This window comes from Anser cygnoides, chromosome 6, assembly GCF_040182565.1.
Source record: "Anser cygnoides isolate HZ-2024a breed goose chromosome 6, Taihu_goose_T2T_genome, whole genome shotgun sequence".
NCBI lineage: Eukaryota > Metazoa > Chordata > Aves > Anseriformes > Anatidae > Anser > Anser cygnoides.
Window position 1 is genome coordinate 70,605 of NC_089878.1, and position 17,886 is coordinate 88,490.

At 44.0% G+C, this 17,886-nt stretch overlaps 2 protein-coding genes across 4 annotated transcripts; one reads left to right on the forward strand and one right to left on the reverse strand.

Moving 5' to 3' along the window:
* Positions 1 to 2,559: 2,559 nt before the first annotated feature.
* On the forward strand, positions 2,560 to 6,781 carry LOC136791083 (uncharacterized). Of its 2 annotated transcripts, none has more exons than XM_066999381.1 (3): positions 2,560 to 3,532; positions 4,360 to 4,621; positions 5,406 to 6,781. In XM_066999381.1, exons 1-3 carry the CDS (start codon positions 2,792 to 2,794, stop codon positions 5,630 to 5,632), a joined length of 1,230 nt encoding a protein of 409 aa, XP_066855482.1. In that variant the 5' UTR covers positions 2,560 to 2,791; the 3' UTR covers positions 5,633 to 6,781. The 2 variants fall into 2 exon arrangements, with proteins under 2 accessions (XP_066855482.1, XP_066855483.1); XM_066999382.1 differs by having other exon boundaries at positions 4,384 to 4,621; positions 5,406 to 6,001.
* Positions 6,782 to 13,808: 7,027 nt separating this feature from the next.
* On the reverse strand, positions 13,809 to 17,270 carry LOC136791084 (uncharacterized). Of its 2 annotated transcripts, none has more exons than XM_066999383.1 (2): positions 16,298 to 17,270; positions 13,809 to 15,470 (listed from the first exon to the last, which is right to left on the reverse strand). In XM_066999383.1, exons 1-2 carry the CDS (start codon positions 17,036 to 17,038, stop codon positions 15,162 to 15,164), a joined length of 1,050 nt encoding a protein of 349 aa, XP_066855484.1. In that variant the 5' UTR covers positions 17,039 to 17,270; the 3' UTR covers positions 13,809 to 15,161. The 2 variants fall into 2 exon arrangements, with proteins under 2 accessions (XP_066855484.1, XP_066855485.1); XM_066999384.1 differs by having other exon boundaries at positions 13,809 to 15,446; positions 16,298 to 17,267.
* Positions 17,271 to 17,886: the final 616 nt, after the last annotated feature.

Genomic DNA, 17,886 nt, shown 5'->3' on the forward strand with positions numbered 1-17,886 from the left:
TTAGATAAAGATTTTGGTCTTAACGTAAAAGTAAGGGCGTCTACCAATTTCTTCAACTCCAACAACTGAAGCACAAGTCTGAAAAATCGCCTTTAAGAATGCAATGAAAATATTTAACTCTTCTGTATGTTCATAGTTTGTTGTCAAGCAAAGGAATGAATGCTGATGCCTTAACTATCTAGGGCTGTAGCTTACAGAAAGACTACACCTTCCTGTTTTTTTCCCTTTAAAAACGTTAAATCCATGTGAAATTATTTGGGGATGTTTTCACATGCAAAGCCTAATGCAACTCGTGCCTAATGCAAGCCCTGTCATCTTCTTCCTTTAGTAGTGTCGCATTAAGGGGTGTAGCCGATTGACCGTTACGGGTGCGGTCGGCTTCAGGGTACTGAACTATCACGGCCACGGATCCACCACCAACGCAGCACGCCCTCGCTCTAGTCGCGTTCAAGGAGAACTGTCACGGCCAGGAACAATGCAATTAAGTGCAGTTTATTACGGCAACAGATACACAGGTCCTTTGGATTGCCAGTGATAAATTCACTGTCTGCAAAAGCAAGCTAGCATGCATGAAATGCACAGGTACACGGCCTAGGTATTAAGATGTTAAAAAGCATAAAGACGCTAGAGATTTCTAAGTTTCCGTGGAGACGCCTGGTATAACCAAGCGTTCAGATCTTACCTCGCAGCATCCCAGTGGGCGGGGGGGGGGAGGGGTGAGAGGCTCAGCCTGTCGACTGATGTCAGAAGGTATCCTTCGTGACAGTATCTTCCCCAACATTCCCTTTCTCTTAAGCCAATTTATATTATTTTCTATCTTTTAGGTGGAGCTTGAGTGACTCCAGTCATGCGTATCTTGGTTGTGATTGGTAGAAATTACCTCGCTTGCGTTTAAAGGTACAGGCTCCGAGAAATTCAGAGGATGTGCTCAGTGAGGGGTGGTTGCCCCTTGGAGGCGGGTAGCTTTTGGGATGGAGGGGTGCTTATAATGCCTAGTCACTTAAGGCAATTACTCCACAAGGAGTAACTTTACTCCTTTAACTTAACTACTTGAACTACTTTAAGCTTTAACTACAGCATATCTAAAACATAAGGAGGATGTTACTATGTAAAAAGCAGATGAAACCAGTCCTTAACTCTTACTGCTTATTGTGCGTGAGCAGACTGGCATGAGTTTTAGCTATACTGGCAAATATCACAGCACACCTGTGTAGTCCCAAAGCTGGGAGAAAAGCAAGGAAACCTTGAAGAAAATAGGGAGGCCTGTAGCTTGTGTAGTCTTTTAGCTGAGAAAATAAGGAAGGAGAGAGACAGGTAGCCTTGAGCTAGCAGAAGCAAGGAAGAGAAGGGATAAAAGGGAAAAAACAAGAAGGAGAAAACCAGCTCCAGACTGGCCTGTAGTAACCTTTTGCTCATTAAGGGTCATTAACACATTAGAAATCACACCTGTCAAAATGATAATCCTTGCTAATGTGGGATTCGGTGTGTGTCCCCCTCCTCCTGTACCACCACCCCCCCCCCCCCCCCCCCCCCGGTGTTCCTCTGTAATGCGCAAGCTCAGTAGAGAAAAGTTAGGTGAGCTGTAATAACCAATCAAAAGGAGCCAAAGAGAGAGTTTTCACAAGTTTCCTGTGTATGAATGACGGTGATTCGAGTCAGAGGTGTGCTTGCTTTGCGAAAGATAGCCAAGTACCTGACTCTGCAGAGTTCTGTAATTAATTATGTAATTAAAAGACCTTGGTGTGCATTCCGACTCTGGGTGCTTATTGGCGCGGTGCACTGGGCACGAACTCGCGGACAACATCTGTACTCAGTGTGATGCCTACAGACAATCCTTTACTGTTGGGACCTGCATATTTTTCTGTGCCTTCAACACAAACCCTTTGGTACAACTAGTTCCCTACGTAGCTGCCAGTTCACCACTCAGTTGCACTTCTGAAGAGGAAAAGCTATTTCCCTCTAACGTAGGAGCACATACTCTAAATGCAAGCTTCACTCAGCTGGTCATTTACTGCAGGACAAGATTTGAAAACTGTTGTGGAGATTCTGTTGGGTTTTCTGCTTACAGAAAAATTAAGTGCCAAATCGCCCTCTACTCCGCTTTGTAGTGCTGCATTTAATGGAGATTCAAAGAATTTCATTTGCTCCTCCGTTTATGGACAACGAGCTGAAGGAACAGGTACAGCACATTAGCCTGGAATGCCTTCCCTCCCAACCAAAGTAAACTGGAGCTGTAACTAACACAAGCAGAAACAAGGCTTCCACGTTTTCAGCTGAATAAAGTTCCAACAAAATCATCCTCTGGGATTTGAAGCTTACTTCAAATTACATGCCAACAGCTCTTTTCCCTGAAAGGTCTTGCCCAGTTCTTACGTCATAGTAAAGTGTATACCTATAAAATTTACAGTTAACGTCTTCTCTTAGTTTGTCCAATTTTTGCATTATCGCTCAGCTGTGTGCTCATTTATAAGCTGATGCATGTATACAAGCTGCTGCTCAAGTCCTACGTCTTGTTTGCAATTCTTCGTTTCCTTGTTGCCAGCATATTGTAAAGCGGATCCCTGCTGCTACTCGCTCTAGAAGAAAAGGAATCATCGGTTTGGTTACCAAATACCCGCTTCTGGAAACCAGAAGTGTTTTGGTCTCTCTTCCCTTCGAATGACTCCACACCTCTCATCAGATAATGGATTGCTGACCTAGAATCAGAGAACATCCCAAGGTGGAAAGGGCTCACAATAATGAGCGAGTCCAACTCCTGGCTCCACACAGGACCACCCCAAAAGCAGAGCCTATGTCTGAGAGCATTGTTCAAACACTTCTGGACCCCCGTCAGGCTCGGTGCCACGACCACTGCCCTGGGCAGCTGTCCCAGTGCCCGAGCGCCCTCTCAGGGCAGCACCTGAGGCGCACGGGGCTCGGCGGGGCGGCCCGGGAGGGGAGGAGGACGGCGGGGCGAAGCGGCCGCTCCCTCAGAGCCGTCTCCCCGCCGCCTCGCCTGCACGTCGGGGCTTTTTCGTGTCGGGGCTTTTTCGTGTTGCGCCCTCGGGCTCTCGCCGCGGGCGACATGCCGCTCCCCAGCGCGGACAGCTTGCGCGCGGGGCCTGCCCGCGGCGGCGGCGGGAGGGAAACCCCAACCGCAAAGCCCTCCCGGCAGGGAGAGCTCGGGGTGAGGGCCGGTCCGGCACCGACAGTAAAGACACGCCGGAGGAAACGCTCTGCTTTTAGCCGTGAGCACCGCGGCCAGGTTGAAAAGGCGTCACGCTGGAGCTCCGAGTTGGGCGGCGTTCCGAGGCCGTTGTGGCAGTTGTGGAGACGGCCTCGGCTGAGGTGGCGGCTGCTGTCGCTGCTGTCCCCTCTGTCTCCGCTGTTGCCGCTGTTCCCGGCGCCTGGAGACCCCCGGCAGCCCCCTGTGACAGGACCTGTGGCCCCGGGGAGCAGGACCTGTGGCCCCCTGTGCCCGCCGCCTCGTCGGCCATCCCGGCAGCAATCCTGCCAGCACAGAATAGCTCACCGGCTTTACGTGCGTTTCAGGGTAAAGTGACGATTAACTTCTATTTCCTGGCTTGGGTGCTGCTTTATTCTTTAACGGAGCTTCAGGTTTAAAGGTTAAACTCAGTTCTGTCAAGGTTAAACTCAGTTTCGTGAATGGCATCTTGGACAAAATCTTAAGCTGTGATTGACTCTCTGCTTAACAGAGGCCAAACGTGTACCTACTGAGAAGCAGGTCATAGGTGATAAGCCCTCACAAATTAACTTGCTATCACAAAGTGACGCCCAGAAAAAGTGTATTCAAAAGCTAGGCTCATTACAGAATCACAACCAAGCCATCATGACTGGTGCAGTAGACAGTGAGGTAGAGGGTGAGCCCTGGAAAGACAGAAGTAAAGTAGCAGCGAAATGCAGGTACCTTTGTGCACACGAAGCAGAAAAGCGCAGGCAGTAAAGTAATAGTGCTCCATTACTAGCGTGAGCAACAATTATATATAAATCGCAACCATTATCTATTAGATAATAGGTAATAATTAATAGATAATTGCAAAGCTCCAAAAATGCAATAAATAACTGATTCCCCTCAGAGAATGTCATTTGCATTTTTATATTAAAAAGACTCCAGAGTTGTAATGGATTAAAATCCTACGAAAGTGAAAGAAATGGCATCAGCCACTAGTTCTGCAGAAGCTAAAAGTAATACTGATAGAGTTTTGATGGAAATTTTTCCTTTGTGTGTTTAGCTTGGGGATTCCTTTTAAATCATTCATACCAGCAATTTAGTTCTTCAAGGCCGTTTCTTTGAGATTAAGTGACAGGACTTCTACTACTCTTTTCTTCTTGGAATGCTTCTTGGTATTCTTACGTCAGCCAGAACATTTGTCTCTGTCGCAGATGAGAACAATGACCATAGTTAACAAGCCCAAATCTTCAAAGTCTAAAAAGCCATCTTCAAGGCGGTCTGGCAAATCCAAGAAACCGAGTACTAAAAAACCGATGTCACGCACCGCAAACTGGGGCCGGATACCACCTGCAGAAGATTCAAGCCAAGTCTCTGTGGCCCAGGGATGTGGAGGTGCTATTTATTGTAGATCCTCTGAAAAATCTAAGCCTTTTGCCCAAAGAGATCTAAGTAAGTGTGCGCTTTATCCTGCCTCCGTTTTCTTCAAAACAAAAGTAGAAAGTGCAGTTCTTACTTGTTGCACTGATAGAGAACGGGACTACTGTGAATAAAGACTTCCAAAGCGATTCTCCTAAGGCAACTGAAGTGACTGACGTTACAGAAATTAATTTTGATATATTTACAGTCGACAGAGAAATATGGGGAGCATTTTGTAATGCACTGATTCATCCATATCTTTTCTGTTTTGCAAAGAAAAGTGTTCGATTGTTGCTATTCACAGGTTCCATTATTCACAGGTTTTTGAATGCTAAGATTGCTCAGGAAAAGATCTGATATTTGTAGGGGTACCGTCATTCCTAGTTATTTGTTTTTACATTGTCCTTGCATTTATTACCATATAATTTCAAGTCTAAGTTTGTGGTTGAAGTTATAATAAGGAAAAAAGCAGTAGTTGAGGTAATCAGGTTAAAGATTATAGCTGGAGAGGAACTTGGCGTTAGATACTAAAAACAGGATGGCAGTTAGCCTTGCCTTAGAAAAATTAAAATGGTCGACTAAACTTTTTTTTCCCAAAACGTTGTGTTGACCAGCCAATTTGAAGATGGCGGTATTAAAGGTGTCTGCAATAAGTTTTTCTGTTTTGGATTGTAGCTAGTTCCTCTAGGTGCTCCCGCAGAATAGTATTTTTACTATGCCTATACATACTTTATATATTCACTATACCTATATATACTTAATACCTTTCTTAGAAACAAACAAACAAAATCTCTTTTTAAATATAACTTTCTTGCAGTTGTTAATGATGGAATTGCTCCGCCACAAAGGATTCTTTTTCCACCTGAGAAGATACGTATGGATTGGCAAGAAACACAAAGTGTTGGAGTTGGCCTGTACAATCTTGGCAACACGTGTTTTCTTAATGCTACTCTACAGTGTTTGACCTACACCCCCCCACTTGCCAATTACATGCTTTCTCTTGAGCACAGCCAGTCATGTGAGTACTTTCTAACAGTATTTTAAATCTGTTGGATAGCTGTGAAGGTGAAAGAACAGCAGTGATTCTGTGAGACAAACTTACTTGTCTGATTTTACCTGTAGAAGCTGGCTTTGAGCATTGTATTAGCAGTGGGCTCGGAATAGCATATGGAGTGCGTTTAATGCACCATGTGTTTTTTTTGTTTGTTTGTTTGTTTGTTTTTTTAAAAGGATCTTTTCTTGCTTCATGGGAATAATGAAGTGCATTGGACAGTAATGCATTTAATGAACATTTGGCATTTGGGCTATTTGGGCTTCCTGCTGCTAGAAAGGCAATAAAATTTAGGATGTTGGCATCATAGGTCTTTAGTCTGCACAGCCGAGGTTCCATAACGCACTACAATAAATGGTCTGTTCGTTGTTGAACCAATTAAAAAAAAAAAAAAAAAAAAAACCTAGAAAGCAATATGAGCTGTTATGAACACGACTAGATTTTTTTTGTGGGACTGTATTAAAATCTAGACTGATTTTGTCCTAAATAAAATGTTGTACTATAAAGTAAATGTTGTACTAAACCTGTATGCTTTTTAGGCTGGTATCTTTGTATCGATACCTAGAAATTTAACTGTTTTCTTCCTGTATATAGAAATCGTTTCAGTTAAGAATCCTGTTGAAAAAAGGAGGGCAGAAGTACTATTACATACATTACTGTAATTTTTCCTTTCTCCCAAAGGACTCGTAGCTCTGTATCATGAAGCTCACCTGACAGCACTGTGCTGAAAATAACCCACGTTCTCTTAATGCTGTATCATCAACGTGAAATATTCTTTCCTCATACATTTTGCAACCTGTGGAGTTCACATTCCTGTTCTTAGCGTTCATGAAAACACATAATCCACAAAGTGATTATATGAAGGTGCTTTATTAGGCGCCGGAAGTTAGGGGCATGCCTGCCCAAATCTAACTTCGTCTGATTTGTTCTCTTAGTTCTCTTTTATCTCCTAAGATACTACATATGCATTAGGTTTCACAACTCATCTATGCATATTCATTTCCTAGCTCCACCTAGCCTCGCTTCGTATGCTAATTATCTTATCAGTCCTTCTGCGCTTGCGTATCACTCTCTGGTGGTCGTCCGGGTGGTCGTCGGGATGAAGTAAGATGTCTTCATCAGAGTTGAACTTTTTAACCTTTCCTTTTCACACATGCTCTCTGAGCCCTTGGTCTCAGTCCAAACCGCAAGGTTGGTTTGACCCAGTTCCCAGAGTCCAAGAAGCCCCAGTTATCTAGATGTCTTGCAAATTGAGCATTCTTTTAATCCTCCTTACTCCTCATCATGAATTGGTGCATTCTCATGTTACCCTTGCACATATATTTTGTATCTTCCAAGCGCAGCCTCGGAACAGTACATCGCAAATGTAACATACTAAACAATATTGTATTATTTCTTCTTCTATTACTAATATTTCCGCCCTTTGAAAGCATTTCACTCCTTTCGAGGAGGGCAAATGCTTTCACTAACTAACTAAAATATTTTACACTCAGTGCTCACCAATAATATAACCACGGAAAATTACATCATTAAGAATCAAGGAAATTACAAAGATTAGGATTGTCACAACATTTCATAAGTCCACCACTTCTGCTTTATGTTACGTTCACCCTTCTGGTTGGGTTCACTTGATCTGAAACTGATCTTGTCTATTCGGTTTTCATTCCATTTCACCTCCTGGGTTCCTCAGATTCTTTCTCTGAAATCCAAAGTTGTTAGATGCCGGTGGAGGATATTGAGGATGTGGTTCCATTTACCGAGCAATAGTTTGCATCACTGTCCGGTTCCAGGTTGTCTTCCTTAGAATCAGACTTTTCAGCATTATAAATGTTAACCAAATTAGTACCCCTACAATCACCAATATAATTATTGTCTCCAGTAAGGACTTAACCCAATTACTAATATTCCATCCACTAAAAATTTTATCCAACCAGCTTGTTGTCATATCTTTCTCTTCCTGTTCTGCATCTTGTTCCACTCGAGCCAGTTGTTCTATGTCATGTTCTACATCAATAGTCACATTTGGAATGTGGATGCAGCAATGATCAATACGATCTTTTAGAAATCCACATACTCTATGTTCCTTTAATAACAGTGTATCTAATGCCAATCGATTTTGTAGCACCATTTTAGTTGTAGATTGTAGTTGGATATTAAGGTCTCTAAAGCCTTCTTTTGTGGCTCTCGCAAGCCTACTCACTTGTCCTGTAAGTTTATAAATCATTTCCCTATTTCGATAAGTAGCTACCTGTGCAAATAGAGATTCTAACGCCCAACTGAATTTTACTCCATCCGAGGGTTCATGCCATGTATCTTCATCTGCCCCTTCTTCTAAACTTCTTTTTGCCCTACTAATTTGTAGGGTTTCCAACTTTCCCTTAAAAGGAGACTTTTTCCATATTGGACGCAGTGTGGGGAGGGAGTCCTAGAGTTATTTCTTTTACTTCCCCATCTATCGGTGGGTGTGTAGTCCAAGTTCCATTACTGGCTGCCCATACAAATTGTCCTGGACTTTGTATGGTACTATAGCTACAATCCACTGCGACTTGACTAGCCTGGCTATTTCTTTCCAAATTGTACTTAATTCCTCGGCAAGCACATCCTGCCCTAAGAGCTATCAATACCGGAAGTAAGTGCTCGATGTCTTCATTATTATTGTCGCAAGTATATTTCTTCTCACAAGTCCACCAAGCTACCTTTGTTGACTCTTGTCTACCACTACTGTCAACCCGGCTTACTGTATAAAACTGATCAGTTCCATTCTGCTTTCCCTGCCATTTAATACACCATGATGTATTCCCTCCATACTGGAATTTCTGCAATAAACTTACTGTCCAATCACTATCCCACCCTTTCATTCCTTTTGGCTCATTTTTCTCTTGACATTCCCAAACAATCTTTTCTCTAACTCCTTCTACTACACGTAGTTCGTCGTAATAACACTGTCCCACATTCTTAAATCTGCCTATCATTATGAAATGGTAGTTCTTCTTCTTTTCACATTCAGACCTTGATGTTGGGGGGCTCAGTTTCCTATAGTATTGTGTAACATTTATCCTCTCTAGAACTTTCACTTCTTTACATTGAATTGTTTCATTTCCTTTTACTTGGGGCAGTGGCAGGTGGTTATACCCCACTCAAGCGGGTCCCCTGTTGCTTTTGGAATGGGCAAACAAGCAGTAATTCTATCAGTTCCTTTCATTATGGCAAAATCTTTAATCAATCCTACCAGTAAATTCTCTGATGGTTGCCTGTGTGGGATCTGTACCACTTGTGTCCATGGTACCTGGCCCTCTCTTTTTCTTCTAGATCCTTTTCAGTGCGCTACTAATATTCCTTTATCCAATTTTGGATATACCAATATCTCTCTTATCCCGTAATCTGTGCTATTTTCATGTGTTACCACGCACCGGCAATTTCCTTTGTTGACTTTAGTAACACTAAACAGGGTTAAGGTGGTAGCTCCTCTCAGTTGTTGGCCCAATTCTATGGTTATACTTACGTACGCCTTCCCCTTCCATCCAGCCTTCAATCCTGTATTGTCCCTGGTGGTGTCTACGTATATTTCCTGGCTCTGTCCGGAGTCATTTATTTTTCCCCAGACCACCTGTAGAGAGCTAATTGTTATCGGTTTATCGTTGTGCATTCCACATTCCAAAGTAACATTTTCTCCTTTGAATATTTCCTCTTTCTTATATCTTCCTGGTATTTCTAGGAACCCAATTACAAGGTATTTACACAAAACAATTACTGTTATCGTTACTGTTGTTAAGAACCCCAACATTGTATGGTTATACGCGCCTCATCTGTAGTTTTGTATCTCCGATTGCTCGCACTGACCAAAATTCGGGAACCTTTTTCACCCGAGTATAATGAATCCAAGCATCCACCCCTTCTACCTTTACAGCTGTAAAAGTAGTCAATAATACTTGATAAGGTCCGGCCCACCGTTCTCTCAGGGGTTCTTCATTCCAGTTTTTAATGTACACTCGATCACCTGGCTGAAAGTCGTGGACAGGATTTTCCAGTGCCAACGGTCGGTTCCACACCAGAACACTTTGAAGTTGAGCTAAAGTTTTACCAAGAGACAATATATAATTATAAACATCCTGGCTCCCTGTTATATGCATATTAGGATTTGGTTCTGGGGATTCATAAGGCTTTCCATACGTAATCTCATACGGGCTTACTGACATTCCACTCCTTGGCTTTATCCTTATTCTCAGTAAAGCTATAGGCAAAGCTTGTGGCCATTGTATTTTGGCTTCCTGGCAGATTTTACTGATCTGTCCCTTTAGAGTTTGGTTCATCCTTTCTACCTGTCCACTAGATTGGGGTCTCCATGCAGTATGTAAATTCCAAGAAATTCCTAATAGCCGACTTACGTCTTTAACCACAGATGAAACAAAGTGCGGCCCCCTATCCGAGGATATTCCTAATGGTACCCCAAACCTCGGAATGATTTCCCGCAGTAACCATTTTACTGTCTCTTTAGCTTGATTGGTGTGACAGGGAAGGGCTTCTGGCCATCTGAAAAAGGTGTCAACCCCTACTAACAAATACCTACATCCCCTAGTCCTAGGTAACTCTACAAAATCAACTTGCCAGTAATCTCCTGGTTCTATTCCTACTCTAACTCTTCCCATTTCAGCATGTTTTCTTGCTACTGGATTATTTTTCAGACAAATCTCACACTTTGACATTACTGATTTTGCCATTGTTAATATATGTGTAGAGATGATGCTACGTTTTAAAATGTTACCATTGCCTCTGCACCCCAGTGACACTCATTATGTCTTGTCTGAAGTATTTCTCGCATCACCAAGGGGGGTATTACTACCTGGCCCGTAGCGGTTACATACCGTCCATCAGAGTTCTTTCGGGCCTTTAGGAGATGTACTAATTTCTCATCCTCTGGTGAATATCTTGGTTCCTTGGGAAGATTAAGACAAGTGGGCCTACCTTGAGTGGTACCAAAGCCATTACATTCCACACCTCCCGAGCAATTTGTCGAGCTGCTCGATCTGCCAGCCGACTCCCTTCTGATATTTTCAAGGTTCCTCCTTGATGAGCTTTACAGTGCATAATAGCCACTTGTTTTGGTTTTTGTACCGCATTTATCAAATTTAACACCTCCTCTTGATAGCTTATATTGGCTCCTTGTGAGGACAACAGCCCTCTTTCTTTCCATAATGCTCCATGAACACGGACTACTCCAAAAGCATACTTTGAATCTGTCCAAATATTTACCATCTTTCCTTTACTCAGTTCCAGTGCTCGAGTTAGGGCTATCAGTTCTGCTCGCTGTGCTGATGTTTCAGGTGGTAAAGGTTTTGCTTCGATTACTGTCTTCAGGGTTGTTACTGCATACCCTGCATATCGTGTTCCATTCTCCACAAAACTACTACCATCAGTAAAAAGTTCCCAGTCATACCTTTCAAGGGGTACATCCTTCAAATCCTCGCGGCTCGCATGGGTATGTTCGATTATTTCCACACAATTGTGTTCCAACAGTCCTTCTTCTGGAACAGTTCCTAGAAATACTGCTGAATTTAACAGGTTAGTTGTTTTCATGGTTACGTCATCTTGTTCAGTTAGTATTGCCTGATATTTCATCATTCGGCTGGGTGATAACCAGTGGCCCCCCTTTTGTTCTAAAACAGTTGTTACCATATGTGGTACAAAAACTTCAATATGTTTTCCCATTTGAAGGCAAATAATTTTCTACTATCTTTATCAAGAGGTATGCAAAAGAAGGCATCCTTTAAATCTATCACAGTAAACCATTTATATATCTCTCTCACAGATGTTAACAATGTGTAAGGATTAGCCACTACCGGGTGAATGTCCTTTGTTATTTCATTTGTTGCTCTAAGATCTTGTACCAATCTATACTCACCATTCGGCTTCCTTACTGGAAAAATTGGAGTATTGTATTCCGATTTACATTCTTCCAGAATCTGATGTTTGAGAAATTTGTCAATAATTTTCACTGTCCCCTGCCTAGCTTCTATCTTAAGTGGATATTGTTTGATTCGAACAGGTTTGGCTCCTTCCTTTAATTCCACCTTTACCGGTTGTGCCAGTTTCGACTTCCGTGGTATATCTGTTTCCCATACTGTTGGTATAACTGCATTTTCTACTTCTCTTGGAATATTAACAAAGGGTTTATCTTTGATCATTAGGATTTGTCCTACTTTGGACTCAGGTACCTTCATTATTAATTCTCCATCCTCAAAGGTTATTGTTGCATCTAATTTAGCTAATAGATCCCGTCCCAAGAGTGGAATCGGGCATTCTGGTACATACAAAAATTCATGGGTTAGTTCCTTACCCCCAAAACGCAAATCAAGGGGTTGTAAGAATGGCCGTTCCTCCTCCTTCCCTGTGGCTCCAATTATTGTAGTTGTCTTAGTTCCCAATCGTCCTTTTAAACTATTTAACACTGAATATGTTGCTCCTATTACATTTACAGACTAATTAACACAGAGAAAGAAGCTCCTGTAACCACCAACAACAAAAAATTCAAGCCTCTCTCTTCGTTTCCTAGCTTTATTTCAACTAGTGGACCTGCTAGGGTAGATGCCCCAGGTCCCCGTCATTTCTGACTGTTGTAAGTTTATCCTGCAGCCTAAGACAAATTCTTTCTGATATCAGGGGCCGATTGCCCTAGGAAGAGGCTAGCCAATTGCCTCTGTTTGTTTTCTGAAGCCAGGTCCAAATTTTCTGTCTTTTTTTTTTTTTTTTTTTTTTCCATTGCATTTCAAAGTTGGTCCAAAAATTCAAAAATTCCATAGGGTTTTCTTTTGGACCTTGTTGGAACAGATTCTCAATTCCCAATTTAACCAGATTTTGGTATTTACATAATTTCTTCCGGGGTGGTAAGGGTCTCGGAGGGGGGGGGCGGGGAGGGGTCGGTCAGGGGAATGCAATGGTTGAAAGTTCCCTGAGCGGTCCCATTGGCAATCTGAGTTTACACAGGAACTCAGGTTGTTTTAAGAGTTAGCTGCTTTTCTGTTTCCATGACAACTCTCTCCCGGACCCATCATGGTCCCTCTGCCCCAGAGGGCTCACACCGCGATTTTGAGATCTCAGCCTCGGGTTGAGGCGGAACTATTAACATTCCTACATCCTCTTTCCCTGCTCATTCAACTTCAAACAGCTCTGTTAAATACTACATGCCACACAGCCTTTAACACCTTCAACAACCCTTTTAACACTTCCTTTATCTTCCTCCAGCCTGTACTTTTCTAATGCCAACACCAAAGGCTCAGTCAGGGACCAACTTAATTCCATACCTTTTCCCTCCAAGATGCTGAAACAACATATCAGTATACAACATTTCATCCTATTTTCCTTCTCTCCTCAAAAACAACATTAATTGCAAGACACTGTTATAGTCGATTGATCCATAAAGTGGCCATTTAGTTTATATAGTGGCCACAATTGATTGCAATACTTAGTGGAAATCCTCTTGCTTTCCGCGCCCCCTCCACTCCCCCTTCCGACAATATCCTTGCAATGTGCCAATATACACCCAAGGAGGCTTTCTTTAAAACGTCTTTGTTTTGGATATTACCCATTTCCTTGATTTCCCATTCCCTTTTATTTATTTATATTAATTACTGTCCCTTGTTTCAATTTCCACGCAAACCTTTTTATTGCAGGTTTTTACTATGTTTTCCTAGTCTTCTCAAATGTCCCAATTCTCTGGGATTAAACTCCACATACAAACTTCACTATTTCAGATTATTAATGAGCCCCGTTCCAATCGTAAATCCACAGGACTTCGGAAAAACACCTGAAGCACTCAGCCTTCCGTCTTCTAGACAAACAATACCACCTTTTCCACAAAATTTACATTTCAACAAGGCCGAATTTCAAGCCGAATGCTAATTTTTCTCATGCACTTTGTTAGTAAGCCTACACAAAACAAGGAATCACTCCTGTGTATCCATCAAGACGGGGGTTTAAAAGGTATTGAGGCCTAAATAAATTCACTCTCCCCCTTCTTACCAAATTCCCAGGGCTCAGGCCCGAACCACCAAAGAAGTGGCTCTCCGTTCTACCGCTTTGATAATCAGTCAGCCCCCCTCCCCCGATACTTGGGAAACCGACCAAACACCACCGCAAATATACCGAATCTTTTAAACTGTTACTTAGATAATGTTCCCACCTTCCTCCTTGTCACACTCAAAACATTTAAGAACGAAATAGGATTGCAAGATGCACCGCCGGGCCCGTGTATTGGGCACCACCAATCAACATTTGGATAAAGCAGCACTTCTTTTCGGTCTGTCATGCGCTTCGTTCATCTCCGGCCGCTCCCCTCGCGGAGGATACGGAACCGCGGATCGGAACTCCGCACTCGCTTCGTAGCGATGCTGCGTCTCACTCACAACACAATCATGCAATCACACAGAGAGGCCCCTTGCACTCTCGCTCACAAAATAACATTAATTGTAAGATAGTATTGTACTGTAAGGTTCCGTTTTCTGGCCAACTTTCTTGATCTTCTAGTTCATACTGTGGCCACCAAACATTACAGTAATCAACCAGTTTACCCTTTTGTAACTCCTGCCCGAAACACCCCTCCTTCCAGTGTGCTAATAAACAGCCCAAAGGGGAGGATCGCGGTACCGAAGCATTACCGCCCAGAATACTTTTAAGTTTTTCCATTATCAGCTATAGCTTTTACCGAACCGAACCAGATGCTGAGCCTGCAGCAAAACCAGACCACTGATGCCGAACCTGCAGCGCTTTCGCGACTGTCTGACGGACGGCGCCTAGGCTTACCACGGGAATTCCCTAGCCCAACCGTGCGTGGCTTTCGCCGCGTCTGACCGGCAGGCTCCCAGACCAGATCGGTACCGATTACCAGAAAGCACCTTTTTCTTACCCTTTCAGAGGTACGTTGTGAGCAGCGGGGGTCGGTCGCGGCCGATGGCTCCCCGAGAAACTCCTCGGTGCCGGCTGGAGCGTGATCAGTTCGCTAGCCGCCTCAGCAGTGCCCACGAGGTCCCATCTGGGTCGCCAAAATGTTAGCGTTCATGAAAACACATAATCCACAAAGTGATTATATGAAGGTGCTTTATTAGGCGCCGGAAGTTAGAGGCATGCCTGCCCAAATCTAACTTCGTCTGATTTGTTCTCTTAGTTCTCTTTTATCTCCTAAGATACTACATATGCATTAGGTTTCACAACTCATCTATGCATATTCATTTCCTAGCTCCACCTAGCCTCGCTTCGTATGCTAATTATCTTATCAGTCCTTCTGCGCTTGCGTATCACTCTCTGGTGGTCGTCCGGGTGGTCGTCGGGATGAAGTAAGATGTCTTCATCAGAGTTGAACTTTTTAACCTTTCCTTTTCACGCATGCTCTCTGAGCCCTTGGTCTCAGTCCAAACCGCAAGGTTGGTTTGACCCAGTTCCCAGAGTCCAAGAAGCCCCAGTTATCTAGATGTCTTGCAAATTGAGCATTCTTTTAATCCTCCTTACTCCTCATCATGAATTGGTGCATTCTCATGTTACCCTTGCACATATATTTTGTATCTTCCAAGCGCAGCCTCGGAACAGTACATCGCAAATGTAACATACTAAACAATATTGTATTATTTCTTCTTCTATTACTAACACTTGGGCCACAGAGACTTGGCTTGAATCTTCTGCAGGTGGTATCCGGCCCCAGTTTGCGGTGCGTGACATCAGTTTTTTAGTACTCGGTTTCTTGGATTTGCCAGACCGCCTTGAAGATGGCTTTTTAGACTTTGAAGATTTGGGCTTGTTAACTATGGTCATTGTTCTCATCTGCGACAGAGACAAATGTTCTGGCTGACGTAAGAATACCAAGAAGCATTCCAAGAAGAAAAGAGTAGTAGAAGTCCTGTCACTTAATCTCAAAGAAACGGCCTTGAAGAACTAAATTGCTGGTATGAATGATTTAAAAGGAATCCCCAAACTAAACACACAAAGGAAAAATTTCCATCAAAACTCTATCAGTATTACTTTTAGCTTCTGCAGAACTAGTGGCTGATGCCATTTCTTTCACTTTCGTAGGATTTTAATCCATTACAACTCTGGAGTCTTTTTAATATAAAAATGCAAATGACATTCTCTGAGGGGAATCAGTTATTTATTGCATTTTTGGAGCTTTGCAATTATCTATTAATTATTACCTATTATCTAATAGATAATGGTTGCGATTTATATATAATTGTTGCTCACGCTAGTAATGGAGCACTATTACTTTACTGCCTGCGCTTTTCTGCTTCGTGTGCACAAAGGTACCTGCATTTCGCTGCTACTTTACTTCTGTCTTTCCAGGGCTCACCCTCTACCTCACTGTCTACTGCACCAGTCATGATGGCTTGGTTGTGATTCTGTAATGAGCCTAGCTTTTGAATACACTTTTTCTGGGCGTCACTTTGTGATAGCAAGTTAATTTGTGAGGGCTTATCACCTATGACCTGCTTCTCAGTAGGTACACGTTTGGCCTCTGTTAAGCAGAGAGTCAATCACAGCTTAAGATTTTGTCCAAGATGCCATTCACGAAACTGAGTTTAACCTTGACAGAACTGAGTTTAACCTTTAAACCTGAAGCTCCGTTAAAGAATAAAGCAGCACCCAAGCCAGGAAATAGAAGTTAATCGTCACTTTACCCTGAAACGCACGTAAAGCCGGTGAGCTATTCTGTGCTGGCAGGATTGCTGCCGGGATGGCCGACGAGGCGGCGGGCACAGGGGGCCACAGGTCCTGCTCCCCGGGGCCACAGGTCCTGTCACAGGGGGCTGCCGGGGGTCTCCAGGCGCCGGGAACAGCGGCAACAGCGGAGACAGAGGGGACAGCAGCGACAGCAGCCGCCACCTCAGCCGAGGCCGTCTCCACAACTGCCACAACGGCCTCGGAACGCCGCCCAACTCGGAGCTCCAGCGTGACGCCTTTTCAACCTGGCCGCGGTGCTCACGGCTAAAAGCAGAGCGTTTCCTCCGGCGTGTCTTTACTGTCGGTGCCGGACCGGCCCTCACCCCGAGCTCTCCCTGCCGGGAGGGCTTTGCGGTTGGGGTTTCCCTCCCGCCGCCGCCGCGGGCAGGCCCCGCGCGCAAGCTGTCCGCGCTGGGGAGCGGCATGTCGCCCGCGGCGAGAGCCCGAGGGCGCGACACGAAAAAGCCCCGACACGAAAAAGCCCCGACGTGCGGGCGAGGCGGCGGGGAGACGGCTCTGAGGGAGCGGCCGCTTCGCCCCGCCGTCCTCCTCCCCTCCCGGGCCGCCCCGCCGAGCCCCGTGCGCCTCAGGTGCTGCCCTGAGAGGGCGCTCGGGCACTGGGACAGCTGCCCAGGGCAGTGGTCGTGGCACCGAGCCTGACGGGGGTCCAGAAGTGTTTGAACAATGCTCTCAGACATAGGCTCTGCTTTTGGGGTGGTCCTGTGTGGAGCCAGGAGTTGGACTCGCTCATTATTGTGAGCCCTTTCCACCTTGGGATGTTCTCTGATTCTAGGTCAGCAATCCATTATCTGATGAGAGGTGTGGAGTCATTCGAAGGGAAGAGAGACCAAAACACTTCTGGTTTCCAGAAGCGGGTATTTGGTAACCAAACCGATGATTCCTTTTCTTCTAGAGCGAGTAGCAGCAGGGATCCGCTTTACAATATGCTGGCAACAAGGAAACGAAGAATTGCAAACAAGACGTAGGACTTGAGCAGCAGCTTGTATACATGCATCAGCTTATAAATGAGCACACAGCTGAGCGATAATGCAAAAATTGGACAAACTAAGAGAAGACGTTAACTGTAAATTTTATAGGTATACACTTTACTATGACGTAAGAACTGGGCAAGACCTTTCAGGGAAAAGAGCTGTTGGCATGTAATTTGAAGTAAGCTTCAAATCCCAGAGGATGATTTTGTTGGAACTTTATTCAGCTGAAAACGTGGAAGCCTTGTTTCTGCTTGTGTTAGTTACAGCTCCAGTTTACTTTGGTTGGGAGGGAAGGCATTCCAGGCTAATGTGCTGTACCTGTTCCTTCAGCTCGTTGTCCATAAACGGAGGAGCAAATGAAATTCTTTGAATCTCCATTAAATGCAGCACTACAAAGCAGAGTAGAGGGCGATTTGGCACTTAATTTTTCTGTAAGCAGAAAACCCAACAGAATCTCCACAACAGTTTTCAAATCTTGTCCTGCAGTAAATGACCAGCTGAGTGAAGCTTGCATTTAGAGTATGTGCTCCTACGTTAGAGGGAAATAGCTTTTC

What these genes read in the sequence shown, in the direction of transcription:
- LOC136791083 (XM_066999381.1), top strand. Translation starts at nt 2,792, where the DNA reads ATGTCTGAGAGCATTGTTCAAACACTTCTGGACCCCCGTCAGGCTCGG. An exon ending in GGCTTTACGTGCGTTTCAGG is followed by an intron (nt 3,533 to 4,359) that starts GTAAAGTGACGA and finishes TTCTTACGTCAG; the next exon opens with CCAGAACATTTGTCTCTGTC. An exon ending in TTTTGCCCAAAGAGATCTAA is followed by an intron (nt 4,622 to 5,405) that starts GTAAGTGTGCGC and finishes ACTTTCTTGCAG; the next exon opens with TTGTTAATGATGGAATTGCT.
- LOC136791084 (XM_066999383.1), bottom strand. Translation starts at nt 17,038, where the DNA reads ATGTCTGAGAGCATTGTTCAAACACTTCTGGACCCCCGTCAGGCTCGG. An exon ending in GGCTTTACGTGCGTTTCAGG is followed by an intron (nt 15,471 to 16,297) that starts GTAAAGTGACGA and finishes TTCTTACGTCAG; the next exon opens with CCAGAACATTTGTCTCTGTC.